General features: G+C 53.7%; 1 protein-coding gene and 1 long non-coding RNA gene across 2 annotated transcripts; one reads left to right on the forward strand and one right to left on the reverse strand.

Annotated features, from left to right (window-relative positions):
- Positions 1–7,234: 7,234 nt before the first annotated feature.
- Positions 7,235–11,081, forward strand: LOC110293786 (uncharacterized). The gene is made up of 3 exons (XR_002377848.1): positions 7,235–7,364; positions 9,328–9,464; positions 10,914–11,081. It is a non-coding gene; the product is annotated as an uncharacterized LOC110293786 (long non-coding RNA).
- Positions 11,082–14,779: 3,698 nt separating this feature from the next.
- Pou3f1 (POU class 3 homeobox 1) lies at positions 14,780–17,696 on the reverse strand. Its single transcript, XM_021161275.2, has one exon. The coding sequence runs from the start codon at positions 17,694–17,696 to the stop codon at positions 16,341–16,343; it is 1,356 nt and encodes a 451-aa protein (XP_021016934.1). The 3' UTR covers positions 14,780–16,340.
- Positions 17,697–23,313: the final 5,617 nt, after the last annotated feature.

Raw genomic sequence — 23,313 nt, forward strand, 5'->3', positions numbered from 1 at the left:
GTATTCCTGTTTGGTTCATGCTGGCATAAGCTAAAATAAGTCTTCAAAGCAGCAGCCACCTGAAGCCTGTAGAACTTGCAGATCCTCCCAAGGGAGAGCCTCTGAGGCCAGCCCAGTCAGCTTATAGCCACATTTGAGGGTCCGAGTCAAGACCTTGTTTTATTTTTTGATATAAGAAAATAATTGGCTGGGCAGTGATGGTGCATGCCTTTAGTCCCAGCACTCGGGAGGCAGAGGCAGGCAGATTTCTGAATTCAGGCCAGCCTGGTCTACAGAGTGAGTTCCAGGACAGCCAGGGCTACACAGGGAAACCCTGTCTCAAAAAAAAAAAAAAAAAAAGAAGAGGAAAGAAAAGAAAAGTGGTGGGTGGGAAAGGGCCCAGCAGGTGGCGCTGCTGCCTCTCTTCTGGGCTGGTTAACAGCGAGTCTATGCCGAAGGAGTTTCTCCCAGAACCTCCTTGTCCCCCCAGAGATGCTGAGTATGGATTTGTTTATTGAATTTAATGCCACGGAAGAGCACTCCATGAAAAAGAGCTTTCCTTTTAGTTTGAATGTATCGTGGCTTTCTCACTTTTAATGAGGATCCTGTAGGGACCATTAGGGTCTTTCCCAAAGCCTCAGGTTTCCCAGCGATCGGTCCACCGGGATGTGGTAGGGGGTTTTCCTTTTGTGAAGTTCTGAGGGTTGACTTGTGGCTTGCTGTCTCCTGGTGCTGCTGGCTGTGGGTCACTGAACAACCAAAGCTGCACGTCCTTCATCGGGGAAAGCCGTGTGCAGACTGTTCACTAGGCTTGACAGCGGAGGCTGGCTAGGCCAGGGCCTGCCAGGACTTGAAACCATGAGGCGAGTAGGTGTGTGGTTCTGGGCTCTCTCTTCCTCCCAAAGCTTTGCCAGTTCCCAAAGCCTCATGCACAGAGCATTGGGAAGGGTGTACTGAGCCTGGGGTGAGAACCCTGGGCCCAAACTGCCGATGAGCAGAGGACTGGGGGGTGGGCTGTCTGAGGCTGAGCTGGCAGGTTTCTTGGGTTTTGCAGCTGCCTTCTGGGGTTAGACAGTGCACTCTCTAGCCAGCCAGGTCATGGGGCCTCCTTGCTGGCACAGTCCCCACTGACTTCTGGGCCTGTAGCGAATGGATGCCGGAGCAACCGTACAGTTGTAACAAGGAAAGGCAAAGAGGCTGTGTGCTTAGGTCTGTGGCCTGGGGGATCACTCGGTGGTAGAGTTCTGGCTTAGAATAGGCAAGGCCTGGACCAGAGCCTTAGCCTTGCCTTCCAAAGCCCAAGTCTGAGACTCTGGAGTCCAGAAGAGGCAGTTCTGATTATACATACTTCTGCCTGTCTCCCCTAGAAGGCCAGGCCAAAGGAAACATGGCTCCCGCTGCTTCTGACTCCTAGTAAGGATCTGCTTTGTCTCCTCTTCCCAGGCCCTCTGGAATGGCATTTTGGGAAGTCTTGTCTCAGTTACATCTCCCTGTCCATCTGCTCTGCCTGACTTGATGGTCCTAGAAAAGGCTATGGCCATATCCTGACATAGGAGGAACACCCATGTGCTGGGAGGTCCCGCAGTCTGTCCCCCTGGCAGGTAGAGGCTAGTCTGGAGTAGAACTGAGGATCTCGGCAGGGGGCTGCTGCTTTGGGGGATTTAAGAAAGGTGGGAAGGAAGCCTTCTCAGGTCTTCATTGTCTGTCACCTGATGGCCACGCTCAGATCACCAGTGTTAATGAAACCCTGGTGCCTGGAGGCAGGTGGGCACTCCCCCCCCCCTTGCCCTGAGCCAGTCTGAGTAATTTACAGCTTTTTATTTTCTTTGTTACCCCCAAAGGCTTCTTTCTGAGGTGACAAATGTTGGGGGTGGGGGTTGGTTTCAAGTTTTCACATTACTGAGTGGAAAGAACAACCCCCCCCCACAACCTTTCTATAAAAGAAAACAAACAATTAAAAACCAAAACACAAACAAACAAACAAACAAAACCAAAACCAAAAAGCAGCTCCTACAGAGCAGGCAAGCTTCACCTTGAAAGCACTGAAAAAGTCCCCATCTTCGGTCTTCTTTTGCTCAGAGAACTGAAGAGTTCAGAGGAAAGAGCTGAGCAGTGGCAGGGACAACCCCTCTAGAGGTGGCAGCACCTGCCATTCTCCTAAAAGTTAGGGGAAGAGCTCCTGTTCCTCCAGCTCCGGGTTTGCATGGGTTCCCGTGGCCCGTGGTAGAGTGCAGGGCGCGCCGGACAATCAGCTCCGGGTGAGGCGGGACCGGAGTGGGGAGGAATCGGCTCTCTTCCTTAGCTAATTTGATCCTGTAGGGCCGGGACTAATGTCTCTCCCTGAGAGAGGGCTCTTTAGGTAGAGAGGTAGGTGGGAAAACACAGGATCCATCTGGCACATAGAGACTGGGGAGGGGGTGCCACCCCCTCCTGTCTTTGGCTGGTAGCATTATAAACTACCCCCTGCCAGGGGCAGATGGCCTCCATGGCAGATGGAGACTAGGCCAGCAGTGGGATGGGCTTCCTAGCCTCATCCTGGCCTCCTCACAGGCTAATAAGACAACCAAGGAGGCAGTGACAGGACAACTTCCCCCCTCCCCCGCCCCCATCTCTCCCCATGCGTGTGTACGGGCACGTGTGCGCATGCGCACCCTTTCCTTTTTAAACTAGTCTGTGGAAGAAGTAAGGTGCTCCCAAATAGAACCATGGATATCAAGACACTGTTTACTCTGTAGTTTGGGGTGGCAGGTGCTTAGGCCTAACACTGCCCACCTGTCTGGGTTCCTGATGCTCCGCATAGTTGGTTCTCCAGCGAGGCTGATAGTCTCTGGGGTTGGGAGACTGCTGCCGCTGGAGCTCAACTTGCTAGATGAAGACCCTTTCCTAGGTCCCCAGAGCATGGGCCTGGGCAGCAGCTCCTCCCCGAGGACGCACCCCTTTATTATGCGTTCCTGCCCCCTCGCTGCTCAGGCAGGCAGCGGCCTTCATTAGCCAAGGAGCCGGGGTCTGTTTTGGCTGCCTCATCAGCATCAGTGAACTGCGTCCCTGCGAGATTTGATACAATTTAATTAACCTAATTAAAAGCTCTGATTGCAGAGATGATTGGGGTAGCGCCAGCAGCGACTGCATATTTATAATGAGCTGCAAGGTGTGGGACCGCAGCCAAACGCCACGCATCCTAATGAGCGGGAGCCGGGAGCCAGGGAGCGGGAGAAGGAACGTTTATTTTTGGCAACAATGCCCAGTTTCTCCCTGCCAGGGAGTCAGAGACCCAGGGAGCAGAGACCGACCTGCCCACCACTCTCTTCTGCACAAGGTGAAAGCAGAAATGTGGGCTTTTCCTGCAGGCGGTGTTGCGCTTTTGGACACCCCCCCACTCCACTTGCCCGGAACTCGGTGCTAGGGTCTCTGTTTGCAGAGTGGGGGTGGGGTGGCCGGGGCCCTTCCGCGGCTTCTCTCCATCTCTGGGAGCTCGGGACCACCTTCAGAGCCGTTCTGAAGACACAAGGTCCTGACTCATTTCCAGGCTCTCCTCTTAAATTTGTAAAAGGAAAGGAGGCCAACCAAGACAAGCTCAAAGGTGAGGCGAGATGTTAGAAAAGGGGTCTGAATGTCCAAGAGTCCCAAGTGAGGATCCTGGGCCTAGGGCAGGTAGGAGAAACAGCAACATAAACTCCCTGCTCATTCTACAAGTTGGAGTCTGGGATACCCAGCTCCTGGCTCCCTCCGAGGACCCTGCCCACCTCCCCTGGACTCTCCACTCCCACTGCCTCTGTCTAGGGGAAATCTCGGTTTGTCTGACTCAGCGCTTCCGCTGTAAATCACATCTAATAATAACGAGAGTGAGAGCTGAGGCAGAGATGCTGTGGGTGAAGGGACGCACTGCCCAGGTGTTAAGGGGGCAGGGGTCCCTCGGTGAGCTCCAGAAGCCTTCATCAGAGGCCAGGAGGGAGAAGCAGGAAGTGGCCTTCTAGCCCCCCTTCCCTCGTGTTCTGGAGTGTTCTTTGTATGTATGGGTCATGAGCTCAGCCAGGCTGGCCCAGCCCCCCAGAACTGTGAGCATTGCCAGGACAAGATGAGATTTGTCCCCAGCCCACCTTGCAGACTTGCAGCTGTTTAGCACCCTTATCAATCTTCTCTGTGGGTTTAATCATCTCTCTGTCATCCTGCAGGGCCAGCCCTCCCCTTCTGGAGCTCTTCAGCCCCAGCCCCTCCCCCAGGCACAACCCTCTTCCCTCACCTGACACCCCTGGTAAGAGACACAGTGGACCAGGGTGGCTTGGCCTTACATGTCAGTGGTAAGGGCTGAGTCAGGGGCTAGTTTTAAAGAATACATAGGACTTTGTATTGCAGAGAACTGGCAGAGAACGTGCCCTAGCTGGGTCTCCATTTGACTCCATTTCAGACTGGGTAGGATAAGGCCTAAAGGTTGGCCATGACCTTCAGCTGGGACTTGAAAGACTCCTGTGCACGTGCAGTTTATGTTCTTCTTGCCAACCCTGGCCTTCTTGGGGGGCTCAGGAGCCTGTGGCTAGGAACCATGAGCCCATGACTTTGTGGGCATCTTGGGAAAGAGGGTACACAGGAGTCAATGGAGCCTGTGTTGTGGTCCAGGCTGGGAGCCAGGACACAAGGGGCTCCGGGGCCCATCCCAATGCTGACGTGCAAGATGACCTTCAGGGCCATATTTCAGCCTTCTCTGCTCTCTCTTTCCCCCCCAGAGCATCTGTGGAATGGGTGAGGTGGGGGGGGCTGGGGTCACATGGTGGCATATCTGCCCCGAGGAGAACAGAGGAGAGGAGGCCCTTCCTCCCTTTGCTCCCTCTCTCAATGCCAAGGGAGGGCCCTCCTCACCACTTCTTGAGGATTGTATGAAGTCTCAAAGAGGAATGGGGTCCTGTAGGGCATCGACGATGACATCACCATCACCATCATGCTTGAAGGAAGCATTTCTTTGGGAGCTTACCATGGCTCTGGAGATTCACCAGCTAGCCTGGGCTGGAGAGGGTTTTTCCCCCTACCACACACACAGGCTGGGCTCTGGGAGACAATGGAGTGTTGACAAAGCCTCAGTCCTGGTCTCACATGACCTGACCAGGATTGTGGGTGGACTGCACGTGGCTGAGCCGCCTGAGCTGACCTTTGGTCGCTGGCTAGAGAAGAGAGGAAGCCATGAGGTCTCCTGCCCACTCAGTACCCTGGGCACCCTGCCACCCGACCCCAGGAACTGCCCTCTGGGCACACACTCTGCCCTCCCACTACCTTCCTTTCAGCCTTCTGTTCCACCACGGGTGAGAGTGGACGCGTTCTGAATGTATTCGTGTGTGTCCGGCTGACTTTGTGTGTGAGGAGGGAGCACACGTGGGCTGAATGAGAGAGAGAGAGAGAGAGAGAGAGAGAGAGAGAGAGAGAGAGAGAGAGAGAGAGAGAGAGAGAATCATGTCTGGGAGTTCTTCTCAATCAGGAATAAAGACCTGACTTCTCCTGGGTCTAGCACCAGTGACTAGGCCGGGCTTTCCACTTGGTCTCACTCTTTGGTCTGGGTCTTCTTTCTTTCTCCAGGAGACTGCAGCGGCAGAGGCTGGGTCTCATGGACACATCTTGTTTCATCCAGGAGCCCAGGCTGAGACAGGACCTCAGTGTTATTTTCAAACATAAAAAGGGATAAAGTTGGCATGGTGGCTCACACTTTTATCCCAGCACTTCACAGTGAGACTGAAACAGGAGAATCTTGAGTTGAAGGCTAGTCTGGGTCACGTAGCAAGAACCTGTCTTGAAATGAACCAAACAAAAAACAACAGCAAAAAGCCAGAAGACTTTGAGGGGGTTGTATAAGTATTGTACCCAATGAATAAACTGAAAAGGTAATGAGTGAGGATGCAGGGCATGCACACGCACACACATGTACACATACACCCTGCACACATGTACTTTAACACACATGCCCATACACGATACATAGATACATGGAAAGTCAAGAGAGCCAGTCTGATTCTGAAACAGGTTTCGCTTTCTTTCCCCTCTCACTACAATTCTAAGGTAAATGTAGCAGTGGGTGTTGTCTCTAGAGAATATTCCATGATGTCCCTAAGGTGTAGCGATGCAGGGCTTCAGAGGTGAGCAGCCAGTACAGATGACTTGAGCGTGTGCTTAGGAGGCAGCCTGCCACCCGACTTTCTCACTTACCTGTACAAACATTATTGGAAAGGGAAAGGTTTTGGCTGTTGTTTGTTTGGTTGGTTTTGAGTCTTTCTTTAATGGCAGGCTCTTCTTCTTCTTCTTTTTGTCCAGTAGGTCCACCTGTTCAGCCTCTCTATAGCCCGGAGATCACACACAGGGATGCTAGATAGTCTTGGATTAGACAGAATGAGGTGCCAGGTGTCAGCACAAAGGCCACTGGGAGAGGAGGGTGCACTTGCCTAAGATGGACTCTCTGGATTTTACTAGGGAGGTTTCCAGGAGCTTGCCCATCTCCTTCCCTTCTGTTCTCCCCTAACCTTTTCCTCCTTCTTTCCCATCCCCACTTTCGCCAGGGCTTCTCTGTGTAACCCTGGCTGTCCTGGAACTTGCTCTGTAAACCAGTCTGGCCTCGAACTCAGAGATCTGCCTGCCTCTGCCTCCAAGTGTAAAGGCTGGAATTAAAGTCACAGGCCACTATGGCCTGGCTCTGTTCCTTTCTTTGACCCTTGATTCCCCGCGCCCCCCCCCCCCCCCGCCGCCGCCACACACACACACACATCTAGTCCCATCAGTTACTCAGGGAGATAGTATGGGACCAGTCCTTAGCAAGGAAGCAAATGTGGGAGCCTGGTGGGGCTGGGCTGGAGGCTTGGTGCTACTTCATGGGCTGGGGTTAGGGATGGAACATAGGCAGAGGCTGAGGCTATGGTTAGAGCTGAGATTTGAAGTTGACATCAGGTTGAATATGCAGGACAGTGGCAGTTGGCAGAGTACACTTTTCAGTCTTGACGGGGTCCTCAGATGCTTATTTTTAGTGTCTAACGCAGATGCTCTCCTCCAATGAAGAGTGTTTGGTGTCTGCTCTCCCTTGGAGGGGCGGGACAGGTCCCCTCCCCCTGCTCCCCACAGCTGAGCAGAGCCATACATCACCAAGGGGCTGGGGCTCCCTAGATGTATTGCCCTAATACGTCGCTATAGCAACCCCACTCTAATCCTGCATTATTCTAATGTGGTCTCCTCCCCACTGTGATGTATAGCTTGGGTCTCAGAGCTGCTAGTCTCAAGCATCCTAGGGATGGGTAGGTTGCCTTTACTCCCGTGGGTCCCATCTCGCTTCTCATTCTGTGCAGGAGGATCCTTTGTGAGGTTGGCTGTAGAGGTGGGGGTCTGGCCCATCAGCCTACCCTCCTGCCTACCCAGAGAAGGTAAGCAGCAGGTCATGTGTGCCCAGCCCTGGTACACGAAAGAGTCTGACGCACTGATCCACGCCAGGCTGCCTGGCCTGGGGACCTGGGGCCTTGGGGTTGGGGGCCAGGGCAGGACAATAGCTGCATTCCGCCTGTTAGCCACAGGCCCCCATTGTTTCTGTGGACACTGCCTGCTTGAGGGCTGCAGTTCTGGCCCTCACTCCTCCCGAGCAAGCGTAGGATGCTCCCTGGACCACTCCCCCGGGGACCATAGAGCGGTGATTCATGGGGTGGCTAGGGCATAGCAGGCTCCAGCTGTGCCCAGATTCTAGGGAGCAGGAGGGGGAGGTAACTGAGGATTGTTTGTGTCAGGGGAGGGGGGCTGAACAGCTCGAGCTGAGTCCTCAGGGCCCTGAACACCAACCACGTCATCTCCTATCTTTCTTCTTGTGTGGGCTGCTCAGAGAAGCCCCATTGTCAAAGAAGCAGGCCCACCCAGGCTAGAGGGCAGGCGACATCCTCAAAACTGCCAAGACCCCCATATTGCACTGGTAGGAATTGAGGTGATGGGGTTGGCAGGGGTTTACTCCAAGTACGCATGCAGGTACTGACATGGCTAGGAACAGAACGTCACCCCGCAGGGCCCTGGTGTTTAGAGGTGCCTGGCATTTTCGATAGAAAAAGGCAGTCCAGTGCTGGCCTCTAAAGAGGCTATGCTGTTAGGCTGCTTCTTCCCAGTGACCTTTGAAACCCCTTACATTTAGCCCAGAACTTGACATTCCTGGGGTAAGAAATGAGAACTAAGGCCATCTAGACTTTTGCCACAGGCTATATCGACTATAGCTCCTTTGGGGCCCTGGGGAGAGGAGGGGAGTGTGGAAAGTTCCAGCACTTGGACTCACACAACTTCATAGATATGACAACAGGTTTCATCATTACCTTTGACACCGCTTTCTCAAACACTTACCCTATATGGCTGAGGGGCAGGAAGGGAATGAGACGAAGCTAGAAGAGTGTGGAGGTTAGAGGCCATCAGTCTTCTTGATGTTCGTTAAGCAAGAAGATCGGATGAATGGATGGCAGATGACGGGCGGGTAGCTGACTAGGTAGCGTAGGGGTAGGTGGATGAATGGCTGCATGCAAAGGTGGGTGGCTCGGTGAATGGAGGAGTAGCTGGCTGGAGAACGGACTGATGGATAAGTGAATGGAGGAATGGTTATTTCCTAGTTTGAGGTCCGAGGTGACAAATGATCCACTTGGTGACCCCAAGTGTCTGAGGCTGGTTAACCTCTGCTTAACCTCTGGCTAGGGTTGCAGTAAAACCACTCACAGAGACCTGAAGGAGGCTTCAGTCAGACTTTTAATCCCATAGTTTGGGACCCCATCGGGTTTAGAGGCCGTGAACCCTGCATTGAATCTTTTGTGCTAGGGTCAAAAATGTGCCACAGCCTGCTAGAGGAGCGGCCTGAACAGGGTGGGAAAGGCAGAAAGATTCAGGATTCAGGAAGGGTGAGTGGATATGGTCTGAGGGTTCAAGGGACTTGTCTCAGGGATCAGGCCCAGGTCCAGGGACTTCTGAGCAAACCTCTATCCACTCGTTCTGGCTCAGTTTAATGTCTCTGTCTGGGTGCTGTTTCTGCGAGCCCAGTACAAAGCCTTGCCACACAGGGCTTAGTATTATAGTCTCAGAAGACATGGCTGGGGAAGCAGGCTTGCCACAAATTGGAACTAGGCACTAGGCTTAAGAACTGCGCCTGTTGATTTTCTGGGTCCCTCTGAGAAAGGCCTTTACCATCCTTGGGCCTCAGTGTCCTCACCTGTGGAATGGGGATGGGGATTTTAGACCTAATTATCCTAGAGTGGTTTTATGAATGAAATCATTTTAGAAAGGCAGGAGTGTTAGGGGAGGTAGTTGACATTTTTTTTTTCTGCAACAGCTCAGCATTAATACACACTGTACATATAAAATTATTTTTTACAGCTAACATTTAATGGTACTCATGATGTGGGAGGCTTCGAGTGTTCGTGTTATATACCCTCTCGACTGTCAAGTCCTCACTGCAGTTCTGTGTGGGGCTGATGCTGTTGTTATCCTGGCTTACAGAAGAGGAAACCGAGGTATGGAGAACTTAAGGAACTTTCTGCAAGACTTCTGGCTAGTGGATAGGACCATGAGGCTGAATGCCTGGGCAGATGTTAGGTCTCCACCCTTGGCTACAATGTTTTTGCTCAGTGATGTGGAGGCTTGGAGAGGGCCAAACAGGTGGACTTCCTGATCTTCCTAACTTGGCAAGTTATCCAACTTTCTTTAGCCTCCTGGGATTTATTTGATTCTGGGTAGTGGAGAGGGGGCCGTAGATTTTACCCAGTTAGCTGGCTCTTAACACCCTTGATTCCTGATTTCCACGCCTGCGTTCTGGGGCTTTCCTTTTCTTGCTTTGAACAAACACTCAGCATTGACTACTGTTTTGCCATTGGCCTTAGCATAAAACAAACTGGGGCTCAGGAGTCAGATAAAATGGCTTCTATTCCAGTTGCTGGCATTTACTAATCTTGTTGCCCTGACTAAGCTAACACTCTCCTGGCTGCAGCTTCCTCTTTTATAAAATGGGGCTATATTGTGTAAGGCACTCAACATAAAGTGTAAGGTGAGTGATGGGTGTATATTATATAAAAGTGTCCTTGGAAAAAGTGGGGTCCCTGGTCAGAGGTAGAGGAACATCACCTTATGGTGTTCTTCCTTGAATGCTAACTTCTGAGCCCAGGCCTCAGAATAAAACAACTTTGATTTATTCATCTTTTATGCTAAGTATTGTGAGCATTATCCCACTCAATTCTCAAAACAACTCTACAGTACAGAACGGCCATTAGCGTCACACCGGGAAACTGAGGCATGGAAATGTGAGTTGCTGGTTCAGGTCCCACATCTGTGCTCTGCCTCCCCAGTCACGGCAAGTTTCTTGGAGCTTTGATGAGGATAGATGGCAGGTGATCCACAAATGCCGAAGGGAGCTTTGCCACAGGCTGAGATGCTTGGGTAGGTTCTCCCAGCTTCTGCATGGACGGAGTACTCCCTCCTCCCCAGCTCGGTTTCTGCAAAAACCCAAGCAGGGTGACTCCAGGCCAAGGGAGCAGGGACTGTACTGTGCGAGGTCCAGGTCTACCTCAGCTCAGGCTCCCGCTCAAAGCTGAATAACCGGGAGTCCTTCAAGAAGGATTTCTGAGAAGCCATCAGGAGTGAGTCATTGACTTAGGGAGGCGATGAATCAACCGGGAGTTCATAAAACGGCAAATGAATCGGGTGTGAGAGAGCAACGGAGCCACCGCTATTCCCCAGAACCCTCCAGGGACAGAGAGCCGAGAGAAAAGAAATAAAAATAACACGGGGCCTTATGCCTGCTACAAACCCGAGGCAAGCCCTCTTTCCATGTGGGAAGATAGGGTGGAAGAGAAGGACAGGACCCACTCGTGGGTGACGTGGGGCAGAGGAGGCTCCCAGGGCACTCTGGGATCCCTGGGTCCGGGCTGTGGGTGTAATTAGCCAACACTCTCTTCCCTTCTTTTCAGGAGTCCTTACAAGAAAGAACACTGATTTTGACGAACACCCAAAATACTGTGAGCTCAGGCTCATGTGTTATGCATGAGGTCTGATTTAACATGAACACTATTTCTTGTGTACGAGACCATATGCCTCCGTGCTGTCTCTGCAGCCTAATAAAACCCAGACCCACCCTGGTCAGGCTCAGCAGGGAGCTGTGTCCACTGCTGTGTGGATGGAGATGGGGTGGGCAGGGGAAGGGTTCATAAGCACAGTGCTCCGGGGCCCTGGGTCATTTGAGGAGAGTCCATTAAGATTCTCTGAAGAGAGGTGGGAAGCAAGGGGTTGGTTATATACTCTTGTAGTATACAGTGGGTATTACTTCATGAAATGCTAGTGTGTGTGTGTGTGTGTGTGTGTGTGAGAGAGAGAGAGAGAGAGAGAGAGAGAGAGAGAGAGAGAGAGAGAAAGAGAGAGAGAGAGAGAGAGATCAGGAGCCCATGACTAGGTGAATCTGGGTTCATCACAGGGGCCCATGGGGACCTGTGCATAACTAGGTTTTACTGTTCTAGCATGATGGTGGAGGCTGGAGCTAATTGCTGTGTGTGTTTGTATATATACACGCATATGTATGTGTGGGGGTGTGTGTTTAAAAAATAAGATCACACATACATACAAACACACAGCCTAACTTTAATTATCGGAAAGGAGCAGAGAGATCTGGGAGGAGCTGGGGCGATGACGGTTGGACAGGGATGGATTTAGAAAGTGGTTTGTGGGGTGAATGCTTAGAAACCTGGAAAGGAGAGGGTCTGGCTAAATGTGACAGCAGATGGTAATGTGTTTAGTCACACAGTACGTGGGTCAGGTGCCTGGACTCCCAAGAGTTCAGTACCAACCAGAAAGCTGGGTCTGGGTGGCCAAACAGTGGTGTAGGTGAGGCTCTCTCTCTCTCTCTCTCTCTCTCTCTCTCTCTCTCTCTCTCTCTCTCTCTCTCTCTCTGTGTGTGTGTAAGCTGTTGAGCTGGTGATAGGAGAGGTGGGGATATGTGTGGGTAGGAGAGATAAAAGAGGCAGCATGTGGTAGTGGGTTTCTGAGCATGGCTGTGTGAGTGGGCAGGGTGGAAGAGGGAAAGGGAAGGGACCACAAACCAGCACATTTGTGTGTGAAACAGGATTGCCTCCTTTGGGGCCTGAACTCGCCTCTGCTCTGGCTAGCAAAGCCTACCATCAGCCATCACCTTGAACTTGACTTGGGCGGAAGGCATGCGAAACAATTAGGTCATTTTGACGACTGGGTGTCATGTCCCAGCTCAGGGACCAATAGAGGGCAGTCCTCCCACATGGAGTCTTGAGTGGCACCAGGGAAGCCCTTGAGACCTGAGAAACACTAACTGCTGGGTGAGGAACTGAAGTGTCTCTAAGCTGCCTCTAACCTTAAACTCTGGGAAGATCCTCTTGGCTAAACTTCTGGGGGTAGCTGGGCTAGATAACCCCTCCCACTCCACCCTCTGCCTAAGTGACTCTCCATTCTGGGGCTCAAGTCCTACTGTGAAAAGTTCAGGAAGGAAGATTGGCCCTGGGTGGCTCACATTGACTTGCTTTTTCTCTTACGAAGACCTAGAACCTGTCTAGGAGCTTCCAAGTAGCTCCGAGTTGGGAGCTATGATTAGGAGTCGGGTAGACCTGTGGACACTAAGTTGAATTCTAGGGACAAAAGGATCATGGCTTGGACTTCATACCATGCAGCACAGAAGCCTGTATAACCTGCGGCAGGAGATGAGGGAGAAGGGCTTGGTGTTCAAGACAGGGTGCCTTCTGGATTTGCCTTCCTTCCTTCCTTTCCAGCGCTAAGAGGCCCTTACTCCTGCAAATACTCTAGATCAGATTCCCAGTATAAGATGGATTCCCCCATACCATGCGGCTCTGGGACCAGTCATGGATCCTCACACACACAGCAGAATACACAAATATCAGCAGGTATGTTTTCTCGCGCGACCAGTCAAGTTCTACTGACCTGCTCTGTGATTACAGGAAATAACTTTGAGTGTCAAGGGTGAGAGATGGCCTCAGAAGTCCCAAGTTTGCAATGGAAGGATGCACTCCTCTGGACAAACCGAAGTCTGAGGAACTCTGGCACAGGCGGGTAGACCTACATACAAGAAATCCAGAAGCCCACAACTGATGTGCCTTTCTTCAACTATTCTGCCAAAGGATTAGGACTTTGGGTTCCTAGGTTGTCTGAAGCAGGGTAGAGACCCCAGGCTGGTATCTCATTAAGCCAAACCCTTGCAGTGCAGGATCTTCTCCCTCCCCCTCTTTCTTTTTGTTCTATCCCTCAGCTGCTGCTGGCTCTTGGGGGGCTGCATTGTTTTGCTATTTTTGAGTTGACTTGCTTCAATAATAAGCCCACCCTCTTGTACAAGATTAAGCAGACAATTAGGAAATCAATCAATCAATTGGTGTCAACTGGAGGGAAGAGGCCTGTGAAAGGCCTTTCCAGTTTCCCAGTTTCAAAACCTGCAGAGGCTCTGGGCTGGCAGGGAAGGGACTGGAAAGCCAAGTTTCACTTGCTTCCATATTGAGACGGCCCCATTCCCCAAGTCAGGGACAAATCTAGGGGTAGGAGAACTAGGGGGTAGGAAGGAATATGGGACGGCATCAAAGTTTTGTATGTTATACTGATGTGCCAGCCCAGCTAAAGATCACAGGTTTGGGGGGTCCTGGAATACCTGACTCTGGGCATCACCCAGTCCACTAGCTAGAGCCAAGGGCTTCCCAAGACCTGGACGTGAGAACCTTCCCAGGCACGCAGGCTTTACACACTTCGCCGGGGCTACAACTTTTTCCCCAGCCGAACCCACAGTGCCTTCAACTTTGCTCTACAGAGTAAGAACTTTGTATTTCTCCTGAGAAGGGAAAAGAACAGTGCTATGGAAGAAACAGGAAGGGATGTTTTAAAGGGAAAAAAATTATGTTGACTGGGATGCTACCTTGGGTTTTGAGCTGAACTTGAGACCTGTCCCCAGTATGGAGACTTTCTGAGGGATGCAGCCACTGAAGCATTGAGAACATCTCAGAATGTTGGTTTTTTCCCTTTCAACAGCAAACGCATCTCTCCCTCCCTGCTCTTCTTGGTTGTCTACCCAGGAGCTATGCCAAGCCTTTCCTGCAGTATAGTCCATGCCTCCACCACTAAGAGTGTATGGGACTGGTAGTTTGCAAAGCAGAGCTAGCTTTGCCCAAGGCAAATAGGCAAGACTCCCTCCCTCCCAAGTGGACTTAGTTCTGCAGGACTCCTGAATGGACCTCAGACGGAACTTGTCAGAAGTCCAATGTATCTAGGTGGGCTTGGGTACCATTTGTTTGGATGGAGAGCCAGTTGGGGTAGGAAGCCGCTGACTAGGTTTTCAGTTGCCCCATAACTCTGACACTTGGCGTGGACCCCGTTCATGGGACACAAGGTGAAATCAAAGTTAGGGGTTGGGGTGTCAGGCACAGGAGACAAGGCTGGTAATCCAGGAAGAGGCGAGCTGCTGCTTTGGCTGAGAAGAGTGTCAGCTTGCATCTGATTCATGGCTGACCCCAGGTTCCATGTTATCAAGGGTTTACTATCCTAGGCCCTGATCTGGTCTTTGAAGGCAATGGGAACAGGATGTGATTCTTGCTAGACTGTTGTACCTGGGCCAGGTGCCCAACTGCTGACCAAGCAACAGGCAGGCAGTCCTGTTACTGACCGAGAAGGCGGCTGGTGTTTCCCTTCCTTTCAGAGCCCAGAACTTCAGGAGAGGAACAGGCAGGGGACTCTCACCGCTTCCTGCAAATCAAGCCCAGCCCTAGCAGTAAAGAGAACAGGACACAGCCCTGGGGTACATGTTTATGTGAGTAATAAAATATTTACTATAACATAAATATAAAGGGAACTTCCCAGTCTACATTATTATTATTTTTTGCAATAAAGATACAAAGAGAATGGACCAAAACATTGTTCTGAAAATAATAAAAAATAAAAACAAAATTTAAGCTGAAACCTTAACAAACAGATGAAGAAATGGTGAAGGGGGAAGCTCCAAACACATCCAGAAAATAAATAGAGATGGGTCAGAAATTAGGAAACCATATTAAAATATTTTTTTCGGTTTAGTCGGGCATACAAACCCTTTAGGATGGGGAGGGAGAACAACCCAGAAAACCAAAAAAATAAAAACCAAGCACAAAGTGTTTCTTCCCCCCCCTGCCAGTGTGTACATATCTCACATATTTACATGGTTCCCACCTCACCCCAAATTTGGAGAATTTCTCCCCAGGGTTCCCCCAGCATCCCGCATCCCACGGGGGCCGGAAAGAGAGCAGGGGGAGCGGTAGGGAAACAGGCGCAAGGTTCTTGGGGGGAACGGTTTATTTCTACAGCTAGTTAAAAAATAGTTCCAACTTTTCCAAGTTTCGTTCGTTAAGGCCAGGAGGGGCAAGGCCCGGCGGGGAAGCAGTGGCCCGCGATGCGTGCTCGGTCTTGCGGGTGGAGATGCCCCTTCCCACCCGGGTGTGCGTGGGAGCGCAGACCCTCTCTGCTAGGCCAGGAACCGAGCCGAGGGCTCGGGTAAAACGAAACGAAAAATGAACACTCAAAAAATTTTTTTTGTTAGTTTTTTTTTTGTTTTTGTTTTGCGTTCTTGAAGGAGGAGAGGGGAAGAGAAAGGGAAAATAAATTAGGCTAGATTAAAGCTTTGGCTATTTCCTGCTTTTATACACAGATGCGGCTCTCGCGGCCTCCCCTCTGGGGCCCCGATAAATACAGTATACAGCGATTTAAATTAAGGGCGCGGGCGGAGTTAGAAGGACCCCAGGAGCCGAGAGGCTCCACGAATAAATAAAAACCGTAAAAAACCAAGCCCGGAGAAAAGGTGAGGGGGTGGGGCGCGTCCAGGTGCGAGAGAAGAGGCGCGGAAAGAATAAAGTGACAGCCCCCACCCGTGACCTGCAGGCTACAGGGAGTCCGCGCCCGGGAGAGCTGCTGGGGACTCTCCTCTCTTCGTCCATTCTCCCGGGGAATCCCTAACCCCGCACCGCGTTACCTTTCGCTGTGGGGAGGCCGCTGCCGGGATCCGGCCCCGAACAGCCCAGGGGCAGGGGCGGGGGTCGTCGAGGGGATGGGGATAGGGAGCAGGCAGTGGGCACAGGGCGCCCAGAGTGAGTTGGCGCATTCTGGATCTTCCGCTGCTCTCTCCCGGGACTCGGGCGACACAGCCTCTCGGCCGTCTTTCGCCGCTCGCCGGAGAGAGGGGTCGGTCCCGGGTGTTTGGTTTTGTTTAAAAGTTTCTGAGCTTTTTTTTTTTTTTTCTTTTTCCTTTTTGTAAAATCCAAAGCAAAACCGAATAAACAACAAAAAGAGTCCAGGCCGCGCGCGCTGACTGCGCGCCAGAGGCACCGCTGCGCCGGCGGGGAACCCAGTCCGCAGGGTCACTGCACAGAGCCGGGCAGTGTGTGGTGGTGGTGGTGGTGCAGCGCGGCCGGCGGGGGTGGCGGGGGCGCAGAAGGTGGCGACGCGCTGCCCCCGCCAGGCCCCAGCTCCCCAGGCGCATAAACGTCGTCCATGGGCGGGTGGCCCGCGCCGGCCGCGGGGGTCATGCGCTTCTCCTTCTGCCGCCGGTTGCAGAACCAGACACGCACCACCTCCTTCTCCAGTTGCAGGCTGTCGGCCAGGCCGGTGATCTCGTGCGCAGACGGCTTAGGACACTTGAGAAAGTGGCTCTCGAGCGCGCCTTTGACACCCACCTCGATGGACGTGCGCTTCTTGCGCTTGCGGCCCTGCGCCGCGATCTTGTCCAGGTTGGTGGGGCTGCCACTGGACGAGTCGGTCTCCTCCAGCCACTTGTTGAGCAGCGGCTTGAGCTTGCACATGTTCTTGAAGCTCAGCTGCAGGGCCTCGAAACGGCAGATGGTGGTCTGCGAGAACACGTTACCGTAGAGGGTGCCCAGCGCCAGTCCCACGTCGGCCTGGGTGAAGCCCAGCTTGATGCGTCGTTGCTTGAACTGCTTGGCGAACTGCTCCAGGTCGTCGGAGCTGGGCGCATCCTCGTCCGAGTGCTCGCCCACCGACGAGCCACCACCGCCCGCGCCCGGGTGCAGGTGCGCCGCCGCCGCGTGCAGGCCGCCCGCGTGTGCATGTCCGTGTGCGTGTCCGTGTGCGCCCAGGTGCGGTGGTGGCGACGGCTCCAGCTGTGCCTCGTGGCCGTCCTCGTGCAGTGCGTGGTGCAGGCCGGGTCCCGCGCCGCCGCCTCCCGCCGCCAGCATCCCGGCCAGGCCGCCGCCGCCGCCACCGGGGTAGGCCGCCTGAGCGTACAGCCCGAGCGGCTGGGGCTGGTGACCCCCGCCGGCCCCGGGCGACGGCGACATGGCGGGGCCCAAGTGGTGCGCTGTGCCGCCTTGTGCCCATGCCGCGCCCGCGTGGGCCGCCCCTTGGTGCACCAGGCGGGCGTGGAAACCGCCGCCACCGCCGCCGTCGTCAGCTCGGCCGGTACCGCCACCGCCTGCCTTGCCGTGTTCCAGGTGCGGGCCGCCTGCCCAGTCGCCGCCGCCGCCTCCTCCCGTGGGTAGCCATTGAGGGTGCGCTAGGCCCACGGGGTGGCCCGCGCCCGCGCCCAGCCACTCGTGGTGCATCAGCTTCTGCACTTCGCGGTACGCGGCCCCCGCGTGCAGCCGCTCGGCCGCCGCCGCCGCTGCCGCCGCCGCGGCGGCATCGGGATGCATGAGCGGCCCCGTGCCCCCAGCTCCGCCGCCGGGGCCCCGCGGCAGATACTGCGCGGTGGTGGCCATGCCGCCCCGCGCCCTGCGCCGCCCCGCCGCCGCCGCCGCCTCGCTCCGTCTGCGGGCCCCGCCGCCGCGCTCCGCCGGCTTAAAGCCGGGACCCGCTGGGCGCTCCGGAGCCCCACCCCGCCCGCCGCCCATTGGCTGCCCGCGGAGCCGCCTCCCGCCTCCCGGCCCCGGCCTCCTCCCCCCCGTGCCCGCCCGCCGCCGGGGCCTGCAACCCGGAGCTCGCTATTGGGTCTCGCTCCCGGGGTCCCGCGCGCCGGCAGTGCTGATTGGCCGCTGGGGCTTCATTCATGACCCCCACCACCACCGCCCGCGTACACATTCACGCCCCGGGGGCGCGGCCGCCACGTGGGGAGTGGCGCGGGGGTGGCACTGGGACCGCACCCCCTCCGGTCCCGGCTGCGTGGGCCCCGCTCTCACCGCAGCGCGGGAGACTCGGAGCCCGGTCGGTCCCCACGTTCCACACAAGCTCAATTTCCGCCTGCATCCCACTGGGGCGGGCGGGGGATTGCGGGCTCCGGGAGGCGCTCGGGTTCCGAGCAGAGACTCAGCCCCGCACTCTTCCCTGCGCTGCGCCTCTGCCTGCGGGCCAGGATCCCGCGAGTCTGGGCTGCAGCGAGAGCGAGGCTGCGTGGCTTCCCCGCTCGGTACCGCGCGGCTGCTCACCTCCGGGGCCTCGCCTCCTGCGGCTGCCAGGTCGCTTCGCGCTCTCCCAAGGTCTCGGTTTTCCCTCTTCTCCCTCTAGACTCAGCGCCACAACTAGCTGGACCTCTGCAGTCCTGAAAGTGCAGCAGGCATGGACAGAGTCGGATCGACTTGGGCTTCAAGCCTCTCGCCGGCTCTCCTTCCTTTCCCTGGGCACCGAGGCCAGGTGAGTACCGCGTGGGCAGTGCTGAGCCAGGACAGCGAGCCGCTGAGCCTGTACGCGGAGATGCAAGCTCCAGGAACCAGTTGGGCTCCAGGGTTCTGGGATGAGAGAACCTCGGGGTGGAGACTGGTCCAGAGAAAGCGCCACCAGTGGGTGGGGAATGGACACTAGGGCCCTGTCCTGCGCTGCTGTAGCCTTTTCGTGTTGTTTCCTCCCAGCTGGAACCGGTGGTCTGTCGGCAGCGCTGGTTGTGCTGGGGTTATGACGGCCGGAAACTTGCAGAATAGGATTTGTGGACTGACTTAGGGAAGGGCAGTTGGGCACCTCGGAAATCCAATGTGCAGGCTGGCAGCTGGCAGCTGTCTAGCCTCCCGTGGAGTCAACTCGGACTTGTCTGATAGGGAATCGAGTTCGAGGTGTCCTTGTTGGAGAAGTGGACAGTGGGATGCGGCCAACTTCTTCATCCCTGTCCTTGTTTTGTGTCCTTCCTAAGGATCCTGAGTGGAGGGGGGCCTCAGTTGCAGCTGGTGTGTGCTTCCTTAGTCTGCGTGCCTCCATACTTCTGCCTATTCCTGTGCTGGGCTTCTGTACACTGCTAGACCCTATCTGCTTCAAAGTGATTCAAAGATTTCTGGGTGCCGAGCTGGGGGCCTAGCTAGGACCTCACTGGACAGGAATCCACTCAGGACTGTAGAATGAAGCCTATGTATTTGAAGACAAGAGAGAGAGAGAGAGAGAGAGAGAGAGAGAGAGAGAGAGAGAGAGAGAGAGAGAGAGAGAGAGAGAGAGAGAAGGGCTCTAAAGGCAGCTGCTGTGGAGATCATCTAAGAGTGGCTGGGACAGAGTTGACAGTGACAAGAGTTACCCTGTCCTCTGAGCCCTGAATGTCCCAAGTTAAGCACCTGCTAGCACTCAAGGGAAAGAATGGAAGAGGCCAAGGTTGTCTGACTATTGGCCATAGTCCTGATCAGGCATTTTAGGTCCCTTTCTACCTGCTGGAGTTAGGATGGATTCATGTGTCTGAACCCAGATAGGGATGCTGGGTTTGCCTGGATCTTGGCCCAGGAAGCCGTCACCCTGAGGCAGCCCAAGTTCTCTTGGTCCATGAACCTGGCTAAGTTTTCTCCCAGCCCTAAGTGTAGGACCAAGGCTTGAATTCTTACAGCGGAAGTCTCTCATGCCAGTCCTAACCAGGCCTGTATTACTCTGAAGATTGGGCTCAAATTGGAACTTCCTCTTGTTTTCTAGTTAAAGTACTCTAAATTTGGTTTTCCTTTTTGTAAATTGGGACTGACCATGGCTCACATTGTATCCCTGTTTCCCTAAGGTGAACAGGGAATGGTATGAGATAGAGGGAGTGCCCCCCCCCCCCCACACACACAAAGGGCTTTTATTTGCGCTTTTCTGTTGTTGCAGTCTGCTAGGTGGGCAACTAACTTTCCTCAGTGGGCTGTGGGGTTTGGACCAATTTACTTTTTTTCCTCTTCCACGTTTGACAGTCTGAGAGTCTATCCATCTACCCTGATCCTGCTGGAAGATGGGAAATGTCTGGACAGCAGCAGACAGGTTACACTGTACAGATTTGAGGTTACCACTCAAAGAACAGTGAGGCATGGTGCTGTTCTGTCCATCATTTGGCTTGTGCCTTAACTCCTGGGGGAGCTAATGACATCATCCTCAGAGGATGCAGCAGGGCTAGTCTTACTCATGCCGGTCTGCCCCCACCCCCACCCCCACCATTGCTGTAGTTTGCAAGAAGTGGCAGTTTTGGCCTTCAGGGTAAAGATGGCCTACAGCCTTATCTTTGGCCATGCTTGTGAGCAGGTCAGGACTGCCTGGAAGCTGTGTTCCCTGGTCTGTGCTGAACAGAGGAGAGTTACCCTCAGGAAAGCAGTACCTAAGCTCTTAGGTTGTTACTCAGCATCTCGGTCCCCAGCCTAAGGCCCCTCCCTATAGGCAAGCAGACTGTGTGAATCACTTGCTTCTCGGAGCTGAGGTTTCTCCATCTTACAGAGGAGACAGTGATGCCTGTATCTTAGGATTGCTCTGAGGATGTGATGTAGAATGTCGTTTAAGTGTCTTTCCTGTACATAGTAGATGCTGCCCCAGGGATCAGCAGCAGCATGAACTAGGAAAGGTAAAGTCCTTAACTTTGCATTGGAAATTTTAGACCCTCTGCATTGTAGAGTCTCCAGTGAGATGGGTTGAGTCCCACTTTTCCTAGGAATTGAGTTTCCCATAGAAGATGTTGGTATCTGTTTCCTTCTTGTTCTTGGAGATTGCATGGGGGCACTGAGGACCATCATAGGCCCCTGGCAGATACCTGTACTGCAATGGCTCATCTCTCCAGGACAGTGGTTCTCAACTTGTGGGTCACAACTCCTTTAGGAGTCAAATAATCCTTTCACAGAGGTCGTCTAAGACCATCAGAAAACACAGATATTTCCATTACAGTTTTTAACAGTAGCAACATTACAGTTATGAAGTAGCAATAAGAATACTTTTATGATTGAGGGGTCACCACAACATGAGGAGCTGGATTCAAAGGCTCGCAGCATTAGGAAGGGTGAGAACCATGGCTCTAGGATCGTCTCCTTCGCAGTCTCAGGGAGAAGTCCTCTTTCTAACCATACTGCACAGCCATGGGGTGAACATGCTACTTGGCTGGTGCACACGGAATGGTGGGGACACGGCAGGAGATGTTCACTCTCACACATACTGAACATAGAGATACAGACATGCAAGTCAGTACAGGGACACACACATACCAATTTGCCACAGGGACATATAATCTTGCATGAGTAGACCAAACATACAGTTACACAAAGCAATGCCTGATGGGAAATAAAGCAATGTGTCTAAACAGGGTCAGATATAGAAAGCTCACATAGACTGAAATGGGTCTTCCTTGTCTGACACTAAAATATCTAAGACCTCTGGGCCCCTGGGGGTCACAAACAAACACAGATTCTTCTTCTTCTTCTTCTTCTTCTTCTTCTTCTTCTTCTTCTTCTTCTTCTTCTTTATAAAAAAGTTGGATATTTTATTTATTTATATTTCAAATGTTATCCCCTTTCCCAGTTTCCCCTCTGCAACCCCCCTGCTTCTATGAGAGTGCTCTCCCACCCACCCACCTACTCCCACCTCACTGCCCTAGCATTCCTCTACACTGGGGCATCACTTCTTCACAGGACCAAGGGCCTCCCCTCCCATTGATGCCAGCTAAGGCCCCTTCAGCTCCTTCAGTCCTTCCCCTAACTCCTCCATTGGGGTCCCTGTGCTCAGTCTGATGAGCATCCGCATAACAGTGATTCCTGAGTGGCACACAGTGTTATTCACACAAATAGGTACACTTCGGCATCTATGAACTCTCTTACCCACCTGAGCAGATACAAAGAGTTCTACCATCTCATAGACATACCTGCACCCTTATCCACTCCCTGAATGAACCACCAGTTCTCAACAAGGGGCCAGAAAGCTGGAAGAGACTGTGCTCTGTCCAGAGTCTGGTCCACTTGCTCTCTCCTCAATGTTAGCCTCAAGGACATAGGAAAGCTCTTTCTTTTTAGTTGTTTTTCCCTCCCCCCCTCTCCTCTTCTTGCCTGTACAGGGCAGCTCCCCAGCTAGACTGCTGCCAGTCTCAGGCTTCCCCGTGGGGCTCCTACCCAGCTGGCCCCCAGGCAGGAGCTCCTCCGCTTTCCCAGAGTGCCCAGCCTCCTCCAGGCTCTGGAGTGTGACCGAGCGCCTGCTCATTTGACACAGGTCACTGAGCCTCCAGCAGATGGGGCCCTCGCTGTGGGGGGCCTTTGAGCTGCAGGGCTGTTGGGGGGTGGGTGTGGGTGTGGGGAGGGCTCTGTAGGGAGGAGTCAGAGCTAGGCAAGCTCCAGTCTGCAAAGCCTGAGGTCACAGACATAGACCTCCACTGAGGCTGCCTTGTGAACACAGCTACACTCTTAAGGCTGTCACTGGCAGCACCCTGGCAGTGATGCACACACTGTTATAGTTCGGTTCCATGTTCCTGATAGGGCAACTTGTGCGGTGACTCATGAGCACAAGTTTGGGGCGGGGGTGGGGGCGGGGGGGGCAGGGAGGAGGGATGCAGTCCTGTTTAGTGTCTCTTGGTGGCAGCTGGATCTGGCTGCTTTCCCCTTAGGTCCCTGAGCCCCTTGAGCTTTCTTCTAACCATTAGTGGGGAGGATTGGAAGGGCAGAGGGCAGGCTCAGCCGCAGATGCAAACCTTTGTGGTGTGGGGGCAGATTCAAGATGCACCACCTGGAGCCCTTGCAAATCAGGGATGCTGGGAAGAGTAAAGGGAGGACTGGGTGATAGAGTTCACCTGCTGGGCTGATGGAAGAGCCTTGTTTTAGGATGTCCTCCTACCCATGGGTTTAGGGTTTGGGAAGCAATTGCGGCCTGCTTGCCTTCTCTCCCTCTGCTAGTCTTCTCAGAGAGCAGCAGCCCCTGGGAGTCAGGGTCCTGACTTTCATCTGGGCCTTGGCTCAGGGCCTGTGGATCTTGAGCCAGTCTCAGTATCCTGATCTCTGTGGCCTTTGACCTCTCCATAGCTTCCTTTAGAAACTGGGCAGGATGACCTCTGATGGTGATTAAAGAGGTGACTCAGCGATGGGTGACCTCTAAGATGTGCCCTGTGGAGGACAACAGACAGTGTGGACCCCCAACATTTCCCCGAACCTCTGAATAAAGTGTTTTGACTTCAAAAAAGAAAGGAAGGAAGGAAGGAAGAAAAAAGGA

Source organism: Mus caroli, unplaced genomic scaffold (assembly GCF_978045245.1).
Source record: "Mus caroli unplaced genomic scaffold, Mus_caroli_1 scaffold_6, whole genome shotgun sequence".
Lineage (NCBI taxonomy): Eukaryota > Metazoa > Chordata > Mammalia > Rodentia > Muridae > Mus > Mus caroli.

Bases quoted from the DNA above. Each gene is read 5' to 3' on its own strand.
- Pou3f1 (XM_021161275.2), bottom strand. From the start codon at position 17,696: ATGGCCACCACCGCGCAGTATCTGCCGCGGGGCCCCGGCGGCGGAGCT.